This window comes from Coloeus monedula, assembly GCF_965178545.1.
Source record: "Coloeus monedula genome assembly, chromosome: 11".
Taxonomy (NCBI): Eukaryota; Metazoa; Chordata; class Aves; order Passeriformes; family Corvidae; genus Coloeus; species Coloeus monedula.
Genome location: NC_138791.1, coordinates 20,120,522 through 20,139,443, shown reverse-complemented (window position 1 = coordinate 20,139,443; position 18,922 = coordinate 20,120,522). Strand labels below are relative to the sequence as shown.

At 52.1% G+C, this 18,922-nt stretch overlaps 1 protein-coding gene across 1 annotated transcript in view; it reads right to left on the bottom strand.

The window, feature by feature from the left end:
• Nucleotides 1–6,454: 6,454 nt before the first annotated feature.
• ITPR1 (inositol 1,4,5-trisphosphate receptor type 1) overlaps nt 6,455–18,922 on the bottom strand; it is a 159,998-nt gene continuing 147,530 nt past the window's right edge. Inside the window, exons 57-58 of the mRNA XM_082288495.1 lie at nt 12,361–12,522; nt 6,455–7,765 (exon numbers count right to left, since the gene is read on the bottom strand). Of these exons, the coding sequence (XP_082144621.1) occupies nt 7,676–7,765; nt 12,361–12,522 (252 nt within the window). The 3' untranslated portion in view covers nt 6,455–7,675. The remainder of the gene's footprint in view (nt 7,766–12,360; nt 12,523–18,922) is intronic.

Sequence of the window (18,922 nt, the reverse complement as noted above, 5' to 3'; positions counted from 1 at the left end):
CAGGCCCCAAGTTTGGGGTCTCAGTTCTTAGGTGACAGGGAAAGAAGGGTGGGTATATACGGGAGGCAGGAGAGCCTCTGGCACAGGGATGTAGCCTCTACTCAGCACAGAGCTCGCTTCCAGCTGCTTTTCTCCGTGCTGGAATCACAGCTGGGAACTCTGCCCAGGGCGAGGTGGAGAGCAAACCGCAGTACGCACCGGACAGCGGCCTGGAAGAGCCCCACAGCATTCCCAAAATGGGAACAGGAGCAATGCCCTCTCATGCCCAGGGAAGATTTTAATCTAGTTCTTCCAGGTAAAAGCTCTAGCTAGCAAGAGATCCCTGCTAGGAGCTGCTTCATTCCTCCTTGGATACTTATTCCATCAAACCCTGTAACACAGGCCTGCTCCCCAGGTAAGGGGATCCTGCAGCCCACAGCCTTGCTGTCCATGCCTGCTCCAGGCAACAGCCAAGGATTTTTATTCACTCCACCACTGCCCCTGTGCATCTGTGCCAATGTCGTGGAGCAGTTGTTGGTAGAGCATTCCCTTCAATCGATTGCTCTCTTTGGGGTGGTACAAGGTGGCTCCTTCAGGGCTATCCATTCATCCCAGACATCCTTTGCACTGCTGTCCTTGGCTCTGTGCAGGAAATTTTCACAGGGCCAGGAAGAAACTTAGGAGCGGCCGTGATGGCACTGACATCAAAGGGCTGCGAGGAACCTGCCTTTCCATCTCTTCCCAACATTTACATTGAGCAGGTTTTGGAGGCCACCATTTCCTTCTATTCCTCCCACTTCCTAATTTTAGGGAAAAAAGGGAACAAGCTCTGGTTGCCAACCACAAACACACACCTTTGGGAGAGAGGCTCCTGACGCAGCAGAGCAGGATGTCTGGGAGCACATTCAGGACGAGCCCATCAGCAGCATTTCCCTGTGGATGACTCATCCTGCCCAGCCAGCCCTGCCTGTTTGAGGTTTTCCATAGCCCTGGTCCTGGCTTCTTCCAGACTTGGAGCAGCTGTTGGTTTGGGGGTGTCTCCAGGGTGACTCTGGATTTCCATGCATTTTGGGTTTAAATGGCTTAATTCTCTCATCAGCTCTAGATCTAAGTGGACACAATCCAGGTTGCTCTCTGCAGAAGTCTCCCGGCCACTGAGGTGACCTTTTGTGCTGGAATGGGACTCACTGGCAGCAAAAATTCAAACAAAAGGCAAAAAGTACATTTATCAGTAAAGGCCATCAGCCACAGGGCCACATTGCAAAGGTCTATGCCAAATTTAGCATCACACAGCGATGTTGAAGATGTGGGGAAGTTTTCCCACCCCTTTGGGGTTGGACACTGGGAGATACTCTGTGATCTGGGTCCTGCAGGTAGTTGTGCTACTGCACAACCTCAAGTTGCACCAGGGGAGGTTTAGATTAGATATTAGGGAAATTTTTTCACAGACACGGTTGTAAAGCATTAGAGCAGGCTGCCCAAGGAAGTGGAGGAGTCGCCGTCCCTGTAAATGTTCCAAAAAAGCCTGTGCAAGTGGCACTGAGGACATGGTTTAGTGGTGAGCATGGTGGTGGGGCTGGGTTGACCACTGACTTGATGATCTCAAAGGCCTTTTCCAACCTTGACAATTCTATGATTCTACTTGATTATAATGGTTCTTTGGTTTGTGAATAATGAATCATCCTGTGATTAAATTGATGTGAAAACTGCCATGGTGTGTAAATAGAGGCAAGCTGCAGTTTTTAGCTCCTTTTGGGGTTGCTAACACCGAGGGGATAGAATTTTCTTCCTGGAATGTGATTGTACACGATGTTTGCACCCATCATTCATAAGGAAAAGTTTCTTACAGACTTAACAGATTGTGTTTCCATCTCTGCTGCGTAAAAACAGTGTTACGGACACAAGTGAAATGGAAATCATAACACAGCATCTCCACTATTTTAGGAGTCATATTGGAACACATGGAACAGAGATGGAATTCCACTCTTCACTGCCTTCAGATTTGGTGTTCTGTGTATTTACTTAGCGCTAGAAAAGGAAAGTGAAAACAAACCCGTTGCCTCAATAAAGCCCGGGAACGGGCTTTGCTCCTGCCCATTCCCTTGGGACCAGGCAGCATTTCCAGGCACTGGAAGGGCTCTGGTCAAGCAAGAGCTGCAAAGTCATTCCTGAGAGGAGACAAGAAAGGGGGAAAAAAGGGCCGAGTGTCAGGGTGAGAAGAGCCAGCTGAGGAGCACTAATGGGTGAGCAAGCTGAGAAGCAGGTCTGAGGGATGATATTGCTTCTGGAGGGAAGGGCTGCCTGGAAATGGGTCTGGCTGTTCCTGCTCAGTGGGGCTCCTGGGGAAGCACCTGCCTCGAGGCAATTTATCCAGCTGCCGTCCTGTTCTCACAGAGACTCTGAATGCATCCCGGCACTGGGACTTTGGCTCCACACAGGGTGCTTTTCCCATCTCCTGCTTATTGTTGAAATTTCAGGCCTTTTTCCTGTGTTGCGCTAGCTCGAACAGCTCCTGTTTCTCCCATGGAGACCTGAGCACAGGGAGATTTGGTCATTTCCACACCAGCAGTCCAGCTCTAAATCAATCAGATTTTCTGGAGTTTTATGTTTTTTGGGTTTTTTTTGCAAACTTCTCCCTGCAATTGCAGCTGCATCTCCTGAGTTACTTTGATTCAGACCAGAGTTATTCTTAAATTTTTTTTCCTTATGTAATTTCAATTCCAAGTGTCCCCCTCGCACACGTAAGTGCAGCAGAGCAGACAGGATTGGGCAGGCTGCTCTGATCGAAGTGTCCGGCGTGGCATCTCCCGTGTGCACGTCACAATTTCGGGGTGACTAAGCACATTGGCGGTGGTGTTCAGTGGCATCTCTAGAGCACTGTGCTATATTTGTCTTTACTTCCTCTGTTTGTCTCGGTTTAAAAGGAAAAACGCGGGTTCAAGCTACGTGCTGACAAGATTTAGTGATTCTGGATGGCAGGAGGGGTACGAGGCTCAGTGCTGCGAGTACTGGAAAGATATTTGTCACTGCAGATTCTGCCTGTCATATGCAGAGATGACATGCAGATCTCCCTCTGACAGATTGATAGTCATTCCGAGATGCATCCACCCACAAAAACCACAGACATGCTGCTTGACTCAAATCTTGACTTTAACCACAACTTTGTGATGCAAAACTGGTGGAGTTTTTGGTACTTTTTGTTAAAAATGAAATCTTTATAGGGGTTTTCCAGCATCCTTGCTAGTTACTAAAAACAAACCAACATCAGCCTACTGGATGGGACAGCTCAGTTTACTCGTGGGTGGTTTTGACATTCAGCTCATTAACATGTTTAGTCTGAAAGAAGGTTGGAAAGGTAGTAAATAAAAAATTGGATGGAGAAGTACAGCATCTCTCCAGAAGTTCCTCCTTATGTCGCAGTGACAATGCCAGTTTCACTGAGAAGGAATATTTGTTCTGATTTTACTCCAAATATCCGCAGCTCGTCCTGAGCTAGCACAAAGCCTGGTCAGTGTGTTTGTAGAAGTAAATGCACTGTGCTGAGTGTAAAAGTCACGCTCTGCGCTGGCCAGGAAATTCACAGCTCGGCACGGAACTTCCAGTGCGGCGTGGGAGAACCTGGGCACGCTGGCTCACAGCCAGGGAGTCTCCCATGGAAACAGGGAGCCACCCCAGTCTGTCAGCAGGAGCTTACGGCCCCTTTGTGTCCCCTGGTGGGGCAGGCCCTTGACGTGGAACTGGCTTTGGCTGTTCTGGCACGGGGCGGCTCCACAGGCATTCCCTGAGACCTCCTGTGCACTCCTGCCACGGGCTCTGGGATGGTTCCAGTGGAGCAGGGATGCTGGGCCAGGTGATCCCTTCCCACCTGACCCATTCTGGGATCGTATGTGTGCCTGGAAATGCAGCCAGTGGGGCTGCAGAGCACACAGAACACACATGGCAGCGTCTTCAGCTGCTTAGTTGGAAACGGGAGAGGGAAAATACTCCAAATAAGTTTCTCTTGTTCGGAAATACAATGGGCAATTTAAAACCCCTATTAGGCATGTGTGTAGGAGCATTTCCCATCCAGGGAGACGAGGGGGATTGTTCTATGGAGCTGTATTATGACTTCCCCGATATCAATCAAGCCCCCATTATGTAACGAGGTCTCCATCACACGCGCCCCAGCGCGAGGCCCCGCCGTGAGCACCGAGGCTGCAATCCCGGCTCCTTTGTCCTGCCCTCTGCCAATTTGCTGCAAAATTGAGGATGAGGCTTGAATTTGCCATTGTGGCGGTGCTGGGGCCGTGGCTGTGCTTTCAGAGCAGTTATTTGCATTGTCTTGATTAGCATGTCACCTGCTTCATTAGTGGAGAAAAGGCTCCTCCACACACTCAGCCAGTCATGCAAATTGAGGAATGCACGGAGATCCTTCCCCTCTAGGACTTTCCATTATTAGCAAAATTGGTAGATTCGGTTTGTTCCTTCCTCCTCAGAAAGTCACTGATTTCCACCTCCAAATGGAAGTTCATATTTAAGAACAAAGTAATCATGGTCCCAAACTTTAACATACAGCAGTCCTGCCTAATGGGACCTGATGCCAGAGGAAAACCCAGGTGTGTGCAAGGCAGGTGGAACCTCCCCGCTTTCAATCTAATCCTTAAACCAACAGCCATCTGTCTGTCACCCAATCATTCATTTTACTGGCTGTCAGGGATGTGTTTTTAGAGCCAAAAAGCTCCCTCCTCTGCAGGACCTAAACTTACATTACAGATACCTCTCTGAAGTTTTGGAGGGTTTTTTCACTTGAGAGTCCAACAAGTGCAAATAAAGCTTTTTGTGATACCAAGAGATACTCAGCTTTTGTGGAAAAGAGTACCCCAAATGGGGAAATTAAACACATCCCTCACACAGCTTTTCTTTGAGATCAGGAAGTTGTCATGGGGCACCAGATCTCAGTCCAGAACGGGAAAGTCCTAACACAGATTTGACCTCAGAGGCTGCAGGGACAGAACCACCACCAGCCCCAGCAGGGTTTTGGCCATTCCCCGCCTCTGCTGGCGCAGCCACGATGGGCAGAGGAGTTCAGCCAGAAGGAAAAATAAAAGAAAGCTTAGAAAACCCAAGAGTGAAAGAAGAAAAAAGGAAAAATGTCGTGGTCATGCATGAAATGTCACTGCAGAAATGAATCTGCAGAAGTGAATGACCTGTTCGTGGGCTGAAGGGAGGAACAGAGTCACCTTCCTCTGCTGACCAGCTGACACAGCCTCTGCTCAGGCTGTGGACACAGTGTGACCTCCTGAGCCATCTGTGCCACCCCTGGAACCACCCACCTGCCCTGCACAACTGCATCCCCACTGCCAGGGTGGTGGCTGTGCTCTGCTTCTCTCGCTGCAGCTGCACCCGAGGGAGAGAACCTCCCTTTTTGCATCTCCCCACACCTCCTGGGAAGGCACAACCGCAGTGAGAACCCCGGGTTCCACCCCGCTGGTTTTCACACGGATCACAGAGCAGAGCAGGGCTGTGCCAGTGCTGAGGCACCCGGTGCTTCTGCCTTTTTAAGGTAAAGATGAAGCAACACCGCACATCCTCAGGGGTGCCCTCTCAGGCTGTGCTCAGCCACCTCCCTCTCACCCGACTGGCAGAGGCTCCGGGAAGCCTGACAAATTTGTGTGTCTCCTTATCCCTGGATGGCAGGAGGGGAAGGAGTGAGTCAGGTACATCTCTGCTGCTCAGGGAAAATGAAATCCTGCTCCTCCACTGCGCCACGCCGGTGGCAGCCGCAGCGCCGCGCTCCCTCTGCACACACCTCGCTGCAGAGGGGAAGGCAGATTTACCAGGAGATATATATGGAAATCCAAGTGATTAAGGAGTCCCAATCTCCCAGATAAATCTCTGCCTCGAAGACTGCTGGTCAGGCTGCCCTCCTTCCTCCCTCCCTCCCCCTCGGGTGTCCCGCTGAGCTTTCCTGATGACCTGAGCTAGGGACACGCACCCACCTCAGACAGTTGTGTGCACTTACCAGATTAAGGATGATTAATTGTACCAGGTAGTTCCTGCTACATCTTAATCAAATACACAATCAGCAACGCTGCTGTGCACACGATACTTGGAGCTGGAGGGGTTTTTAACTCTCACATGCTCCACTGACAGCCACAAGCCTAAACTATCAGTGGGGAGAGTGTGAAGTATCCCAACCCAGAGTGACCGCAGGTGACGTCCCTTGGGTGCCAGTGCCTCTCACTGCTGGAGGAGGGACATGTTCTGGTTTCAAAAAAACCAACCTCTGCCCCTCTGGGCACTGGGAAAAGGCCCATCCTTACCTGCAAGGCCCCTGTGACGCTGCATCCCAGGACATGTGGGTGTGACAGAACTGCCACACGCCACCTTGGAGGGCACACAAACCACCAGCAGCCTCTGACCATAGAGTATTTTGCGTCATTTATTTAAATACCTATATTTATGCATTTACAAATTTTCATAGCTCTGTCTGTAGCTTTTTTTTTTTTTTTCTTTTTTTCTTTTTCTTTTGTAGACAGTATTGCAGAGAAGTCAGCTTCTGTAAAATGAGGTCCATGTATAAAACTATGCAGCGGATTGGAGGAAAAAAAACCAACCAAACAACAACCCGACAAGTTTCCTTTCACACTCTGGAGAATCAGAAACCAAAGAAAGTGACCGAATGAAAGGGAACAGGGAGAGGAAGGGGTGGGACAGAGCAGCCTCAAACCAGTGGCTCTCACACAAGCATTACACACATCAGTGCTCAGCTACAGGACACGTTTCAGTCGGTGCAGTGCCTGTTTGCTAAAGCTTTAGCAGGCACGTAGGTCTCTAATGAAAAAATAGAAGGAAAGGATCCTACACACGGAGAATGCAAAGCCTGGACAGCCCCGGCATCGATCCTGGGAGACTGCACCGACTTGCCAGCAGTGCATCCTCATTCCAAACTTCATTTTGCATAAAAAGTTCCCTTTAAGAAATCTTAGCATTTAAAAAACCCGGTGTCTGAGCTCTTCTAGCCTCAGTATTCTAAAGAAATCTCTTGAAAAATACCTCCTGCTTTCCTCACTCGGAAGCTTCAAAATAATGTTTTGCTTTAATCGATACCAATTGAACAGCCCACGGAGTCCCAGCGTCATCCCTGGGAGGAAGAGGCAACAAATATGGCATTGCAAGATATTTACACACATGGTACAAAAATGTCCAAGGGTATGAAAAAATCACCAGTTACACAATTTTGCAGCAGCCTCATTTACACCTGTAATTTTATACCATTTATTACATTGTACTAACACACCAGATCCAAAGATGTGCACTCCCTTTAGGACATTCAGGAGTTCCAAATATATTGTGATTGCATAATTCATATTGCACAATTGTATAAAAACATAAATACTAGCTATTCTATTCTTTTTTTTTTTTTTTAAATACAAAATACATGTCACATAGTCAAATAATCTTTTCAAGTGCAATTCAGGTGCTCTCTTTAGTCCTTCCAAGAAAAAGGCAATTTTGATAGTTTTGGCACAAAGTTTAACCTCCGTCCCGTGCCAACAGTTCTAATCACAATCCACACGCCCCCAGCTTGATAGAGTAGCAGTCATATACATCTAGTATAAAACCTGGGTATTTACAGGATGCACAGAAGGTACAGGGAGCAGCCTCCGGGCTGGGATGGTTCGGGGTGTCCCGGAGGGGCCGTGACCCTCCCGGCTTAGGCCGGTTGCTGCTGCAGGTTCACATTCATGGGCGGGGGGTGTCCAAGGAGACCGATGCGCTGCTTCTGCTTCCTCTGCTCCGTCATCTGGAAAACGAACAAGTTTGCTCATTAGGCCTCGGCGCTTCCTGTGCGTCAGCTCGCCCAAGGGCCTGTTGTGCTTGGCGTTTGCTCCGAAGTGCTGGCTACACCCAGTGCCTGCTCCGGGGGCAGGGGGTGACTCCAGCCCCAGCCGTGCCCGCCCCGCGGTGGCCACGAGCCCGTCTGGGGGCTCGGACACTGCTGTGCCAGGGACAGCCCGTCTGGGGGCTGGACACTGCTGTGCCAGGGACAGCCCGTCTGGGGGCTCGGACACTGCTGTGCCAGGGACAGCCCGGCAGGGCTCGGACACTGCTGTGCCAGGGACAGCCCGTCTGGGGGCTCGGACACTGCTGTGCCAGGGACAGCCCGTCTGGGGGCTCGGACACTGCTGTGCCAGGGACAGCCCGGCAGGGCCCAGTGGGCAGCGGGAATCTGTGCGGGGAGCAGCCTGCAGAACCCTCCCCCGTCAGGAATTCTTTCTAACCCGTCCAGCAGACGAGACGAGAGGGCGGAAAAAGGGGCGAGCCTCGCAGTCAGGCTGGGAATACCCTTGCCTTTGCTGGAAAAAGCTGAGCACTCCCGCTCTCATCCGGAGTGAGCCAACAGCCCTCCCCATCCACCAGGGCAGGACTTAACCACCTCACTGCCAGACACCCCAAACCTCAGCATTCCCCATCTGCTTCCCGGTAATTAAATAACATTCCCCTGATCGGTGAACCGCGAACGGAAAATGGATCACTGTTATTACTGATATTGAGAAACGGCCACAATCCAGTGCTCCACTGCAGTTTTTTAAAACTTTGGGAGGTTTCTGACAAGTTACATAAGCCATGCAAGGAATGACTCTGGCTGGGCAGGGTCTTGGGAGCGAACAGCTGGATCCCACAGCTCCCGCCACGTCCCGGCTGCAGAGGAGCTGACACGTGGGATGGCTCCCAGGAGCTGTGCAAGGGAACACCAGGACAGCGCCTCATCCCTGCACTACCGAGGGCACCCAGGCTCCCCCAGGAGCCCCCACACCCTCAGGGCTCAGCACACCACAGCATGTGATCCACATTCCCATCCTGCTCCTGCTGCTCCTCTCAGCTACATTCACCATTTAACTTCTCCAGTTTTTGCTGTTTAATGACAAATGCCAGCCAATGTCACTACTTGTGGCAGCAACCCCAGGAGAAGGGAGGTGGTGTGTACATGTGCAGCTCACTTGTAACATGCTTGGGATCACAGAACTGTTGGAAGTTGGGAACGATCTCTAAGATCAAACCCAACAGTCAGCCCAGCCCCACCACCACGGTCACCACTAAACCGCTTGAGTGCACCTGTTTAAAACCACCAGTTTCAGCGCTGATGGAGTTTCCCAACTGGTGCAGGGTATCCTGGTATGCCAGGGTGGCTGGCCTGGGGCTGACCTCGAGTCTGGAGTTCTCTGTGGGGAATGGGATTGCTCCAAACAGGCAGTGCTGGACAGCCTCCACAAGGCTTCTCTGCGGGCCGGACGCGCTGCACACCCCACACCTCACTGAGGGTCCAGTGGCACTCCTTTAACCACCAGGAACGGGGCTGAAACACCATCATTCCTCTTGAAACCATCATTAACCTTGAGCTCAGCCCAGCACTGTGCTCGCTGCCTGGCCCAAGGGGAGGCAGAGCTGCTGTTTCCCTTTCCTGAGAGCTGACGGCAGCCTCCCGAGGCCAGGGCACACCTCCTGCTCCTCTGCACAGCTGCTGCAATTCCCTTCACAAAACGCCCTAATGCTTCACAGGGAATGGGAGCAAGAGGAGAAGGGTCTTCCCAGAGCTCTCTGAACACACACACCCCCCACTCCCTGCTGAACCTGAATGTTAAACTGCTTCCAAGATAACCCACAAGTGGAAATGCAGAGATGCTGCGAGGACTCAGCTTAAAACTGCCCCTTTACATTAATTATCTTCACTGAGCAAACCAAGAGTCACAATTTCACACTGCCAATAAACCGATTCAGAGGAAGCACGGAATAAAAACGCAAAGAAAGAGGAATAATGAAAAGGGATTCCAGGAGATATTTTTCAGGCTGTGTAGAAAAGGGGTGGTGTACCCTGGTGCAGGTGTTTGTAGAAGATGTGGCTTTAAAAAAAGGGAAGAATAAAGCAACCAACCGTAAGTAAGAGGGAGAAATGCAATTTTAGTGTCGACGCAGAACATTATTAATCCTGCACAACGCTTAATGCTTGTGTGGAGGGCACAGGGCTGCAGGAGGGAGCAACTTATTGCCATCACATTTACTGGAGAGTGAATCTCCTGCAAAAGCTTTCCAGTGACAGCACACCTGGGCTAACAGGCAATGAAAGCCATGCACAGCGAGTCCCCAGGGAGCTGCCAGGCCCTGGAATTGTGCTGACAGGATCCAAACACAGCCCAAGGGGCCCGGGTTTCAGCTGAGCCAGGCTGGGCTCCCCGATAACGCCTGGATCCAAAGGTTATGGTGAGTTGGAGCTGCCTCCAGGAACAGGGCACAGGCAGGGGCAGCAATCCCACTGGACACAGCACCTGCCTGTGGGGCTGCTGGCAGCTGAGTCACCCTGAGTCACACCTGGAGGGCAGGGGGGCTGCTCCCAGCCAGGGCCCGGCCCTGGGAGCGATACTCACACCCAGTGACACCGAGGAGGCGCTGGGAAGGATTTCTGGGTGATTACATCTAATCCCCTGCTGCTGCAGACAATTATGGTGTAATCTTTTTGCACAGAATTAAAGTGATCAGGATTTTAATGGCTCTTGGTGCACTTTGGGGAAGCAGGCGGGCTGGAGCTCGGTTTCTAATAATTAGTCTCCAGAAACCTAACGAGCTTGAAGAGCAAATGAATGAGAGGTTTTCCCTTTATTTAATTACAAGAAAATAAATACAAATAAAAATTCCCTGAGTTAGTTCCTTTCCTGGAGACAGTTCCTGATCAGGAGGAGGGATATACTGGCTTTGTCACGTAATTGGAGCATCCTGCATCTTCAGCAGGGCTCTCAATAATGGTACTTAGGGGAATTCCTAAAAGCTATCACCACATTAATGAAGCTGGTTTCCTCTCTTGCTTTTACAGTCAAATAGCTCTCTAAAAGCTAAACCCTTCATTCTTATTTTCACAAAGAGCGAGAAGGGGTTTTAGTGCTTGGTCAGCCAAGAGGGCTGCGAGCTCCAGAAAGGAATGTGTCGTGAGGCAGCGCTGGCTGCGGCCGGCAGGGAGGCTCCTGTGACTGCAGAGCACTTTGAGTCAGAGCCTTCAGCAGGGAGACACCAGACACATGGGTCAGGGTAATTGTTTCCAGGCAAAACAGCGAAACCACTGCCCAGCAAGAACTAAAGCCCAGACAAAAGAGCAACTGCCTCTGCCCTCCATCCTCAGACCAACTGGAGCAAGGGGCTCTGTGGCACCATGCCTGAGAACTAATTACAGCCCGGAGAAGCGAGGTTGTCAGCTCCCAGTCCCCCACATTAATCCCTTCCTTGCACTCTGCAGGGTGCTCGGGACAGGGCCCAGCTCCAGAGCGTGATTGGAAGGCAGCAGCCGGATCTCAGGCAGTACCGGCTGCCAGGGACGCCTGATAGAGGAATGGTTCCTGGAGAAACCCAGCCAGCCCAGCAGAGATGGGATTGGTGCTGGGAGAGGCACCGACCCAGAGCCGCTGGGCCGCTCTTGCCCTGGGCAGCTCCATCCTCAACCCGGGTGTAAGTCAGAAATTAATCTTACCCAGTGCCAATACCTACATAAAGTCACTAATTGAACCATCTGGCTGAGGTTATTAATGCACAGAGATAAGCAGCCACCACAAACAGCTCCCACCAGCACAGGCAGCAGTGCTTTCCCTGTTCCCTCCAGTGAGGCTGGAATCCCTGTGGACACAGTGACCTAAAGCCCTGATGTCTCTGTCTTCCACAAAGCCATCGCTGGGGCTGGCCTGGGAACCAGCCTCACGATACCCTCGTGCCCAGCCAAGGCAGAAGCCAACCAGCTCTTGCTGCAGAGAAGCTGCTGCACCAGAAAAGCACTCGGAGGTGTGCGGAGCGCTCGCTGGTTCCGCAGCAGCAGCGCTTGGTGCAGTGCAAACATCTCCTGGGATGTGTGTGCTGCAGGCTGAGGGTGGCAGCAGCCAAATCACATCTGCACAGCCACAGCACGGAGGGACCAGCAGCACCAGTAACCACTCAAGCGCTTCTCCAGTTTCTCGGTGGGTTTTGAGGTCCACACAGTGACACAGCCCTTGTATCAGTGTCACACCCTCTGGCTGACAGGATCACACTCAGCTCTTCGGGTTAAAACCCCAAACAACAACAACACCACCACACACACAGGCTCCCTGCACCAGCCAGGACTGGTTTAGGTTAACTCTGGTGACTTTTTTTAACACAGGTTTTCCCTTTCTTAAGTGGGCACTCTGGAACATGCCAGTTGGGTCAGCACCAGACAGGTCAGCTGGGGCACAGGGCTCTGGAGGGCCATCTGGTTTGTTCACTTCTTTCCTAACCACGAATTACTCTGGGAAAGCTCTCCCTTTGGAGAAGCCATGGAGCTGCTGGTCTGAGGGGCTGGCGGGAGCCGTGTCCTGCCCACCGCGGTGTGTGGCCGCTCCTTACCTGATCCTTGAGCTCTGAGAGCTGCCCAGAGAGGTTGGTCACAAGCTTCATGGTGGATTCCAACTTCTCCTGCAGGTTCCTCAGCTCGTTCTGCTCTCCCTCTGAGTCGCTGCTGACCAGTGACATGGCCCTCATCCGGGGGAACCAGTCCAGGTTTCTCTCCTGAGGATCACACACACCAGGGCACAATTAGAGTTTGCCACATGAAAACCTGCCCCGAGAGCACAGCACAGACAGCTCTAAAGCCACGGGACATTCCTCGGATGCACCAGCTCTGTACTTATCTGCAGTTATCTGCAGTAACCTGCATTTGCATCTCACTGGAAAGTTTGCAAAGTGCCTGCCCGAGGCACTGAGGCGCTGCAGCCGCTGGGAATTGGGGCTGCTCAGGGCCAGGCTTCCTCTCCAGCTACTCACTGCCCCAGCCCTTGCTCCCTCACACGCACTTCAGGATAAATGCACACTGGACATTAAACCAGCCCAGAGTTCACGTCTGGACAAGCACTTCCCAGTGCTAGAAATCCGCTGCCATCTTACAATCTTCTAATTGTGTTTGAGGAAGATTTTCTGCTTTTTTGGTCAAGCAAAGCTTGGCTGTGATCTCTGATAAAAGAAACCAAGTACTACCTGGAAATTCTTCCGTAGCTGAAATACTTCCTTTTTAATGAAAAAGAAAATCATATTTTGACTGTCTGGTTCAGGCTAAAATGTGGGACAGACACATCACAATGCACTGCTTGTTGGAGAGTTTTCCTTCAGCCACACAAATTCTTTACGATTCCATGTCTGAGTTACAGTCAGGAATGTCACTGGACACACACTCAGTTTGAGGAGCCTGTACAGAGGCTCACAAAGGCACTCGTGTAACACACCAGAGATGTTAAAAATAAAGGCAGGAGCGGAACAGAAAGCCACAAAAGAGGAGGAGGGGTGCACCCCACGTCCTGACACCTTACAGTTCAACATCAAACTGGCTTCCCATCTAGTCTGGTTCTCCTCCCACGCTGGAGATATGCTCTGAAATGGACGCTGAACTCGGGCTGGCTGAGATAAAGGTGTGTGTGCTCTCCCAGGTAACACAGCTGGGAAGGTTTAAACACACCAGACAAGGTGATGGGTGACTGCATTAACACCAAGGGATGCTGTTAATCAAAAATCAATCACCACTGCTGATTAACGGTGACCAAAGCTCGCCCCACTGTGCTGGCCAGGCTCTTCTCTGGGCTCTCAGCTTGTTTTTGCAGCACTGCAAACTTCTGGCTTTTTGTCATTCCCTGCCTAAATCTCCAGCTCCAACCTGCTTCCCCTCCATGCTCCCCCTCCTTCCCAGGAGCATCCATCCTGCTTAATCAGGGCTGTGCACCTCTACAGAGAGCTCCAGTCACATCCTCTCTGCAATTGAGATGCGATGCCAAGACTCATCAGCTTAAATTAGCTGCTTCTGATCTGCCTGGAGTTTCCTTTTGCCAGGATGAGAAGGCAGAAAGCAGGCCCTTTCCCATGCAGGCACCACAGCATTCCCACGTGATGCAGAACTGCCAGGAAGGCTGTTTGCTCCTGATCTCTGTTTACAGGGCAGATGGTTTCTGCTAATAAAAGAAAAAAAAAAATCTATGTACAAAAAAAAATATGCCTTTATCAAGATGAGTGCCAAAATATTTTGGACTTTAGGAAACGCCAGTCCCACAATTAAGGTTTAATAGTAGAACAGGCAACATTGCACTGTGTTCTTCCAGCTGTAGTAAAAGCCTCATTAGGGAGGAGGGGGCAGCTCAACATTTGTGCTCAGGGCCAGCGTCTCCCACCCAGAGAAAACAAACTACATCAACTGCACTTCCCTGTGCTCCTCCAGGGAAGAAACCAGGACAGAAGACAAAGAAAATCAGACTAAAACGTAATTTATATTTGCAGGTTTGCCTGGACCCTCAAGCCCATGTCCTGAGGTTTCTAGGCAGACACAGGAGTCCTGAAGCTCCTGCCTGCCCCTTTTTCCCTTGTTCCCAAAAACATTTCTAAGGCCATCCCCAAAGCGTTCCCAGGTCCCATCCTTGAGAAGGATGACAGGGATGCGAGAAGCACCAACCTTCCCTACCTGCAATGTTTCATAACGAATACCCCAAGCACTTTCCAACATTACTCTGCAATTTAAGCCAACGCTGCAGCTGCTGCAGAGGCTGTGACTTGATCGTTCCAGGCCCGGAAGGTGAAATCAAACAGCACCCACAGCTTCTGCAGCCTCCTCAGAGCTTCCATACTCACTGGGTTTCTGAAAGCCCCAGCCCTCAAAGTTGCTAAATCTTGGCTTTGATTTGGAAAAAAAACCAACAAAGCACCTCTAGTTCTCATGCCAACGTTCAAAGATTAAAACCAAACCACATGAACTCCATGGGCTGAGGAAGGGGAAGGCTGAGGACAAGGAGACACAGCCCTCTGGGGTGGCTCACTGACCCACCTGGGAAAGGGTTAACAGGCACCTGGAAATTCCCTGTGCAGGGACAGCCTCAGCGAAGGACCTGGACATCCCTGTGCCCACCCTGGCTGGGCTGCACTGATCTGCCTCCCCATTCATGCAGCTCATTAGCACCACCCAAATGCAGTATTTATCTGGACATGTCCAGCTGCCATCTGGCAGGAAACAAGGGGGTGTCCACCCAAACAGGGTGGGAAAACACGGGGAGAGAGGTGCAGAGAAATCCCTGCGGATGCAGGGAATGCAGGCAGCAGGGAATGCAGGCAGCCTGGAATGCTCTCTGCCCCAGGCTGGTGCCGGGACTCCCAAGAGAGGACAGAGGGAAGCTGCCAGCACAGCAGGACACAGCTCTGCCTCCTGCACACGCTCTTCATCCTGGATTTACATGGGAAACCTTCAGCCTGTTCTCCAGCCTCCCCCAGTCCCACAGAGAGGAGCTGAATGTGACCAGGCTGCTGACACACAGCCCATCCCTGTCCCTGCTGGGAGTGTGGGGGTGTTTTCTTTCAAATAAATAAATATTTAAGCAGAGCCAGCACCAATGGAACGCTGAAAGGTCAGGGGATGGTGATCCTGCTGGGCCAGCCCGGCTCCCGGCACTGCCACTCAGGGGTCAATGAAAGATTTATATCTCCACAATCCAGTTTCTGCTGAACTTCAGCTCAGCCCTGGGGTGCCTTTAGATACGGCCTCATGTCCCCCTTGGGGCTTTAGAGGTGTTTTAGAGGCACTGAGTGAGCCGGGAGAGGGGAGGCAGCCCGTGCTCCTGTGCAGCTGCTGGCACCCATGGACCGATGCCTTTTGCACCCTCTGCCCTGGGATCCTGGGGTGCCCTCAGCTCCCCGTTCCCGGGGTGCCCGTGTGCCCTCAGCTCCCTATTCCTAGGATCCTGGTGTGCCCTCAGCTCCCCGTTCCCGGGGTGCCCGTGTGCCCTCAGCTCCCCGTTCCCAGCACGGGTGCAGCTCCCTGTGCTGCAGCAGCCGGAGCGAGCGCAGCCACTGACGGAAGCTGGCTGACCGCAAGGGCTGGGTTTCGGGTTGCAGCTCTCTTCTAGGTAAAGTTGGAAAAGTCCCTGTTGTAAGGCAAGTCTCACCGAATCTTAGACACGGGGGTGACGGGGGTGACCATCCCCGCTTGGAAACGCGAGGAAGAGGAAGCGGTGCTGCGTGATGCACGCGCGATTCATTCTGAGAAGCGCCGGCTCCTCCCGGCTTCTGCCGAAGGGTTGGTTCTGAGAAAGGCCGAGAGGCGACCTCAGCACGAGCTGTGCCAGGAGAGGCAGCAGCTCTGCTCTTCTCGGGCAAGGGATGGCAGCTCACGGCAAGGACTGCTCCTCTCCAGGGTCTCCATTTATCCAGCTACCCCTGTGCCTGAGAGTGCTGAAGGGCTAATTCAGCCCTCTCCAAAATAAATCCTACAGCTGCCATCAAAGGGCTGCCCAGCAGCATCAGTTACAGAATCACAGAATTATTTTGGTTGGAAAAAACCTCCAAGATCACCAAGTCCAAGCTGTGCCTGATCCCCATCTTATCACCAGCCCAGAGCACTGAGTGCTACGTCCAGTTGTTTCTTGAACACAAGCAGGGAAAGGTGGCAGCAGCAAATTTCAGTTTCTGTCACGGGAAGTTAAAAATCAGACCCACAAAGCTACAGAAGAGCTCTGTGAAGCACTTTGAAAATTCATGTTTGTTTGTGGTGAGATGGGACTCCTCTTGGGTCTTTCTTGAGCTTCCTGGAAAAATCCCCACACCAGGTTCTCTCCCTGCTGCAAAGGGCTCACCATCACTTCTTCCACACTGAGCTGCACTTCTCCCCTCTATAAAAACCAGCACTTGCCAGTGTCCCCCCCTCCACACTCAGAACACTCCCAACTCCTCACATGCCCTGTGTTGTTACACAGGAGGCTGATGACACAAGGTTTAGGGTGCGATAACCTCCTTTTCTCTGTTGCCAGAGGTTAAATACCCAAGTGGCACATGGGCTGGTGCAGAGTGGGGAACCTGGAACACCAACACAATTGTCAAAGGTGACCATGGCCCTACAGCCCTGAGACAGCTCTGCTGTGGGAGACTCACTGGAGCCCAGCCAAGCACCACCCATCCCAATGGACTGCGGGAACAGGATCCCTGAAGGCCATGTCCTGCCTCCCGAAGCACAAGGCCACCTCTCCACACCAACTTGTCCAGGCTGTTTGTTTCTCCATTGAATTAGGGCACGTTACACCTCCACAGCTGGGCAGGACAAAATTCCCCAGCGGAGGCTGAGCACCACAGCTGGTGGCAGCGGCTGCTGTCACCCACTCTTGCACAAGCATCCGTCCGGGAGCGCCCGCGGGGTCACGGCGGTGACTCAGGGCCAGCCTCGCCCCGGCCCTGGGCCACCTCCTCAGCACACAGGGCCCCACGGGGCTTTCTGGTCCCAGCAGGTTGTGTTCCCAGCGCGTCACCCCGCGGTTTCCAGGCAGGAACCTTCCCCCCTTTCTCCCAGGGCGCTGGCGCTGCTCCAGGAGCAGGACACGGCACCCACCCTGGCATCTGTTTGGGATCCACCCAAACCCCAGCACATTATGCAAACACCCCATTCCCCAGAACTGGCCCCAAGCCCTTCCTTCTGCTTTCATCCACCCAGGCCCTTTTCATACACATGCTCAGCCCAAGGGAAACCTTTGCCTGGTCAGCTGGTATACCAACCCGACGTTCCCAGCATGGATACCAGGTGGTTTGTCAGGGAAAACCAAGCACTGGGCCATGTGGGGTTCCTGTCAGCAGCAGGAGGGTTTCCTGCAGCCCACCTTGGGGCAGTCAGCTCACAGGGTCCAGAGAATCCCAGAACAGGTTGGAAGGGGTCTTAAAGCCCACCCAGTGCCACCCCTGCCATGGGCAGGGACACCTCCCACTGTCCCAGGCTGCTCCAAGCCCCAATGTCCAGCCTGGCCTTGGGCACTGCCAGGGATCCAGGGGCAGCCCCAGCTGCTCTGGGCACCCTGTGCCAGAGCTGGGGAAGATGACCAACCCTTTCTCCCAGTGCAGCTCCTGGTTTGCACCAAGGGTGGATCCAGTTCCTCCCCTATGTGAGCATGAAGCTCAGCCCGTGCCTATGACACAGTGTTTCCAGCAGCCCAGGGCCTGCTACCAAACACTCTTGGCTCTTCCATGCCTCTGCCATGATTTCTTGTTTAACCCTGTAATTATATTGGCTAACTCTGGCCAGCTATCTCAAGATGCAGCTTGTTATGAAGTTACCACCAAACTAAGCGCTGTCAGCTCCAGGTCACATCCTGACCTCCTTGGTCCTCCTCCTCTCCCAGCCTGCACCAGTATCGTGGTGACCGGTAGCCCCAAAACCCCAATTTCCTCATCTGTAACTGAGGTATTTGCACGGGCTGCTCGCTCCTGTGTCTGCAGCTCGCTTGCTCAATATTGATATGACAAATCTCTCCTATTTGACTCTGCCTGAAGTACAGGATTTCCAGGCACAAATGACAGATGAACATCGCTTAGTTTCCAACACTTTCTCAGACTGTAATTTCATGTACGTATGTCTTTCACCAGTGCTGGAATCATTAAGGCCCTTTTGGAATGCTTTGGGTTGGATGTATCATGGTCTGCCCTTGTCATTCCTGTAGGTGCTGCAGTGCAAAGCCAGTCTCGGCCATCTCCAGCTGAACTGGATTTCATGGAGAGCCTGGGACACAGCCACTCCTCAAAACCATCACCACTTGGGAATCCAGCATTCCTGCTGGGTTTCAGAGCACAGTGACTGTCCTTGCTGGGTAGCTCCCTGGGAAAGGCTTCAAGTCACACTTGCACTTCTGGAAGGATGCAATTTAAAAGCCTGACCCTGATGGAACCTTCTCTTTGCACAGCAGGCTGTGCCTTGGCAGAAGCTGCTCAAACCCAGAATGAGAAACACCTCCCATTACAGGACAGAGCTCAGGACACAAAGGAAAAAGCCCAATAATATATTTAAATCCCCAGGTTTGTACACAGAGGTTAACTAAGGTACAAAGGGAAATCTGTAGCCTTCATTTCCATTCCAAATTCCTTAAAGGATATCTGTGCCATCACTCCTACTTGTAAACGGTCCATTTCA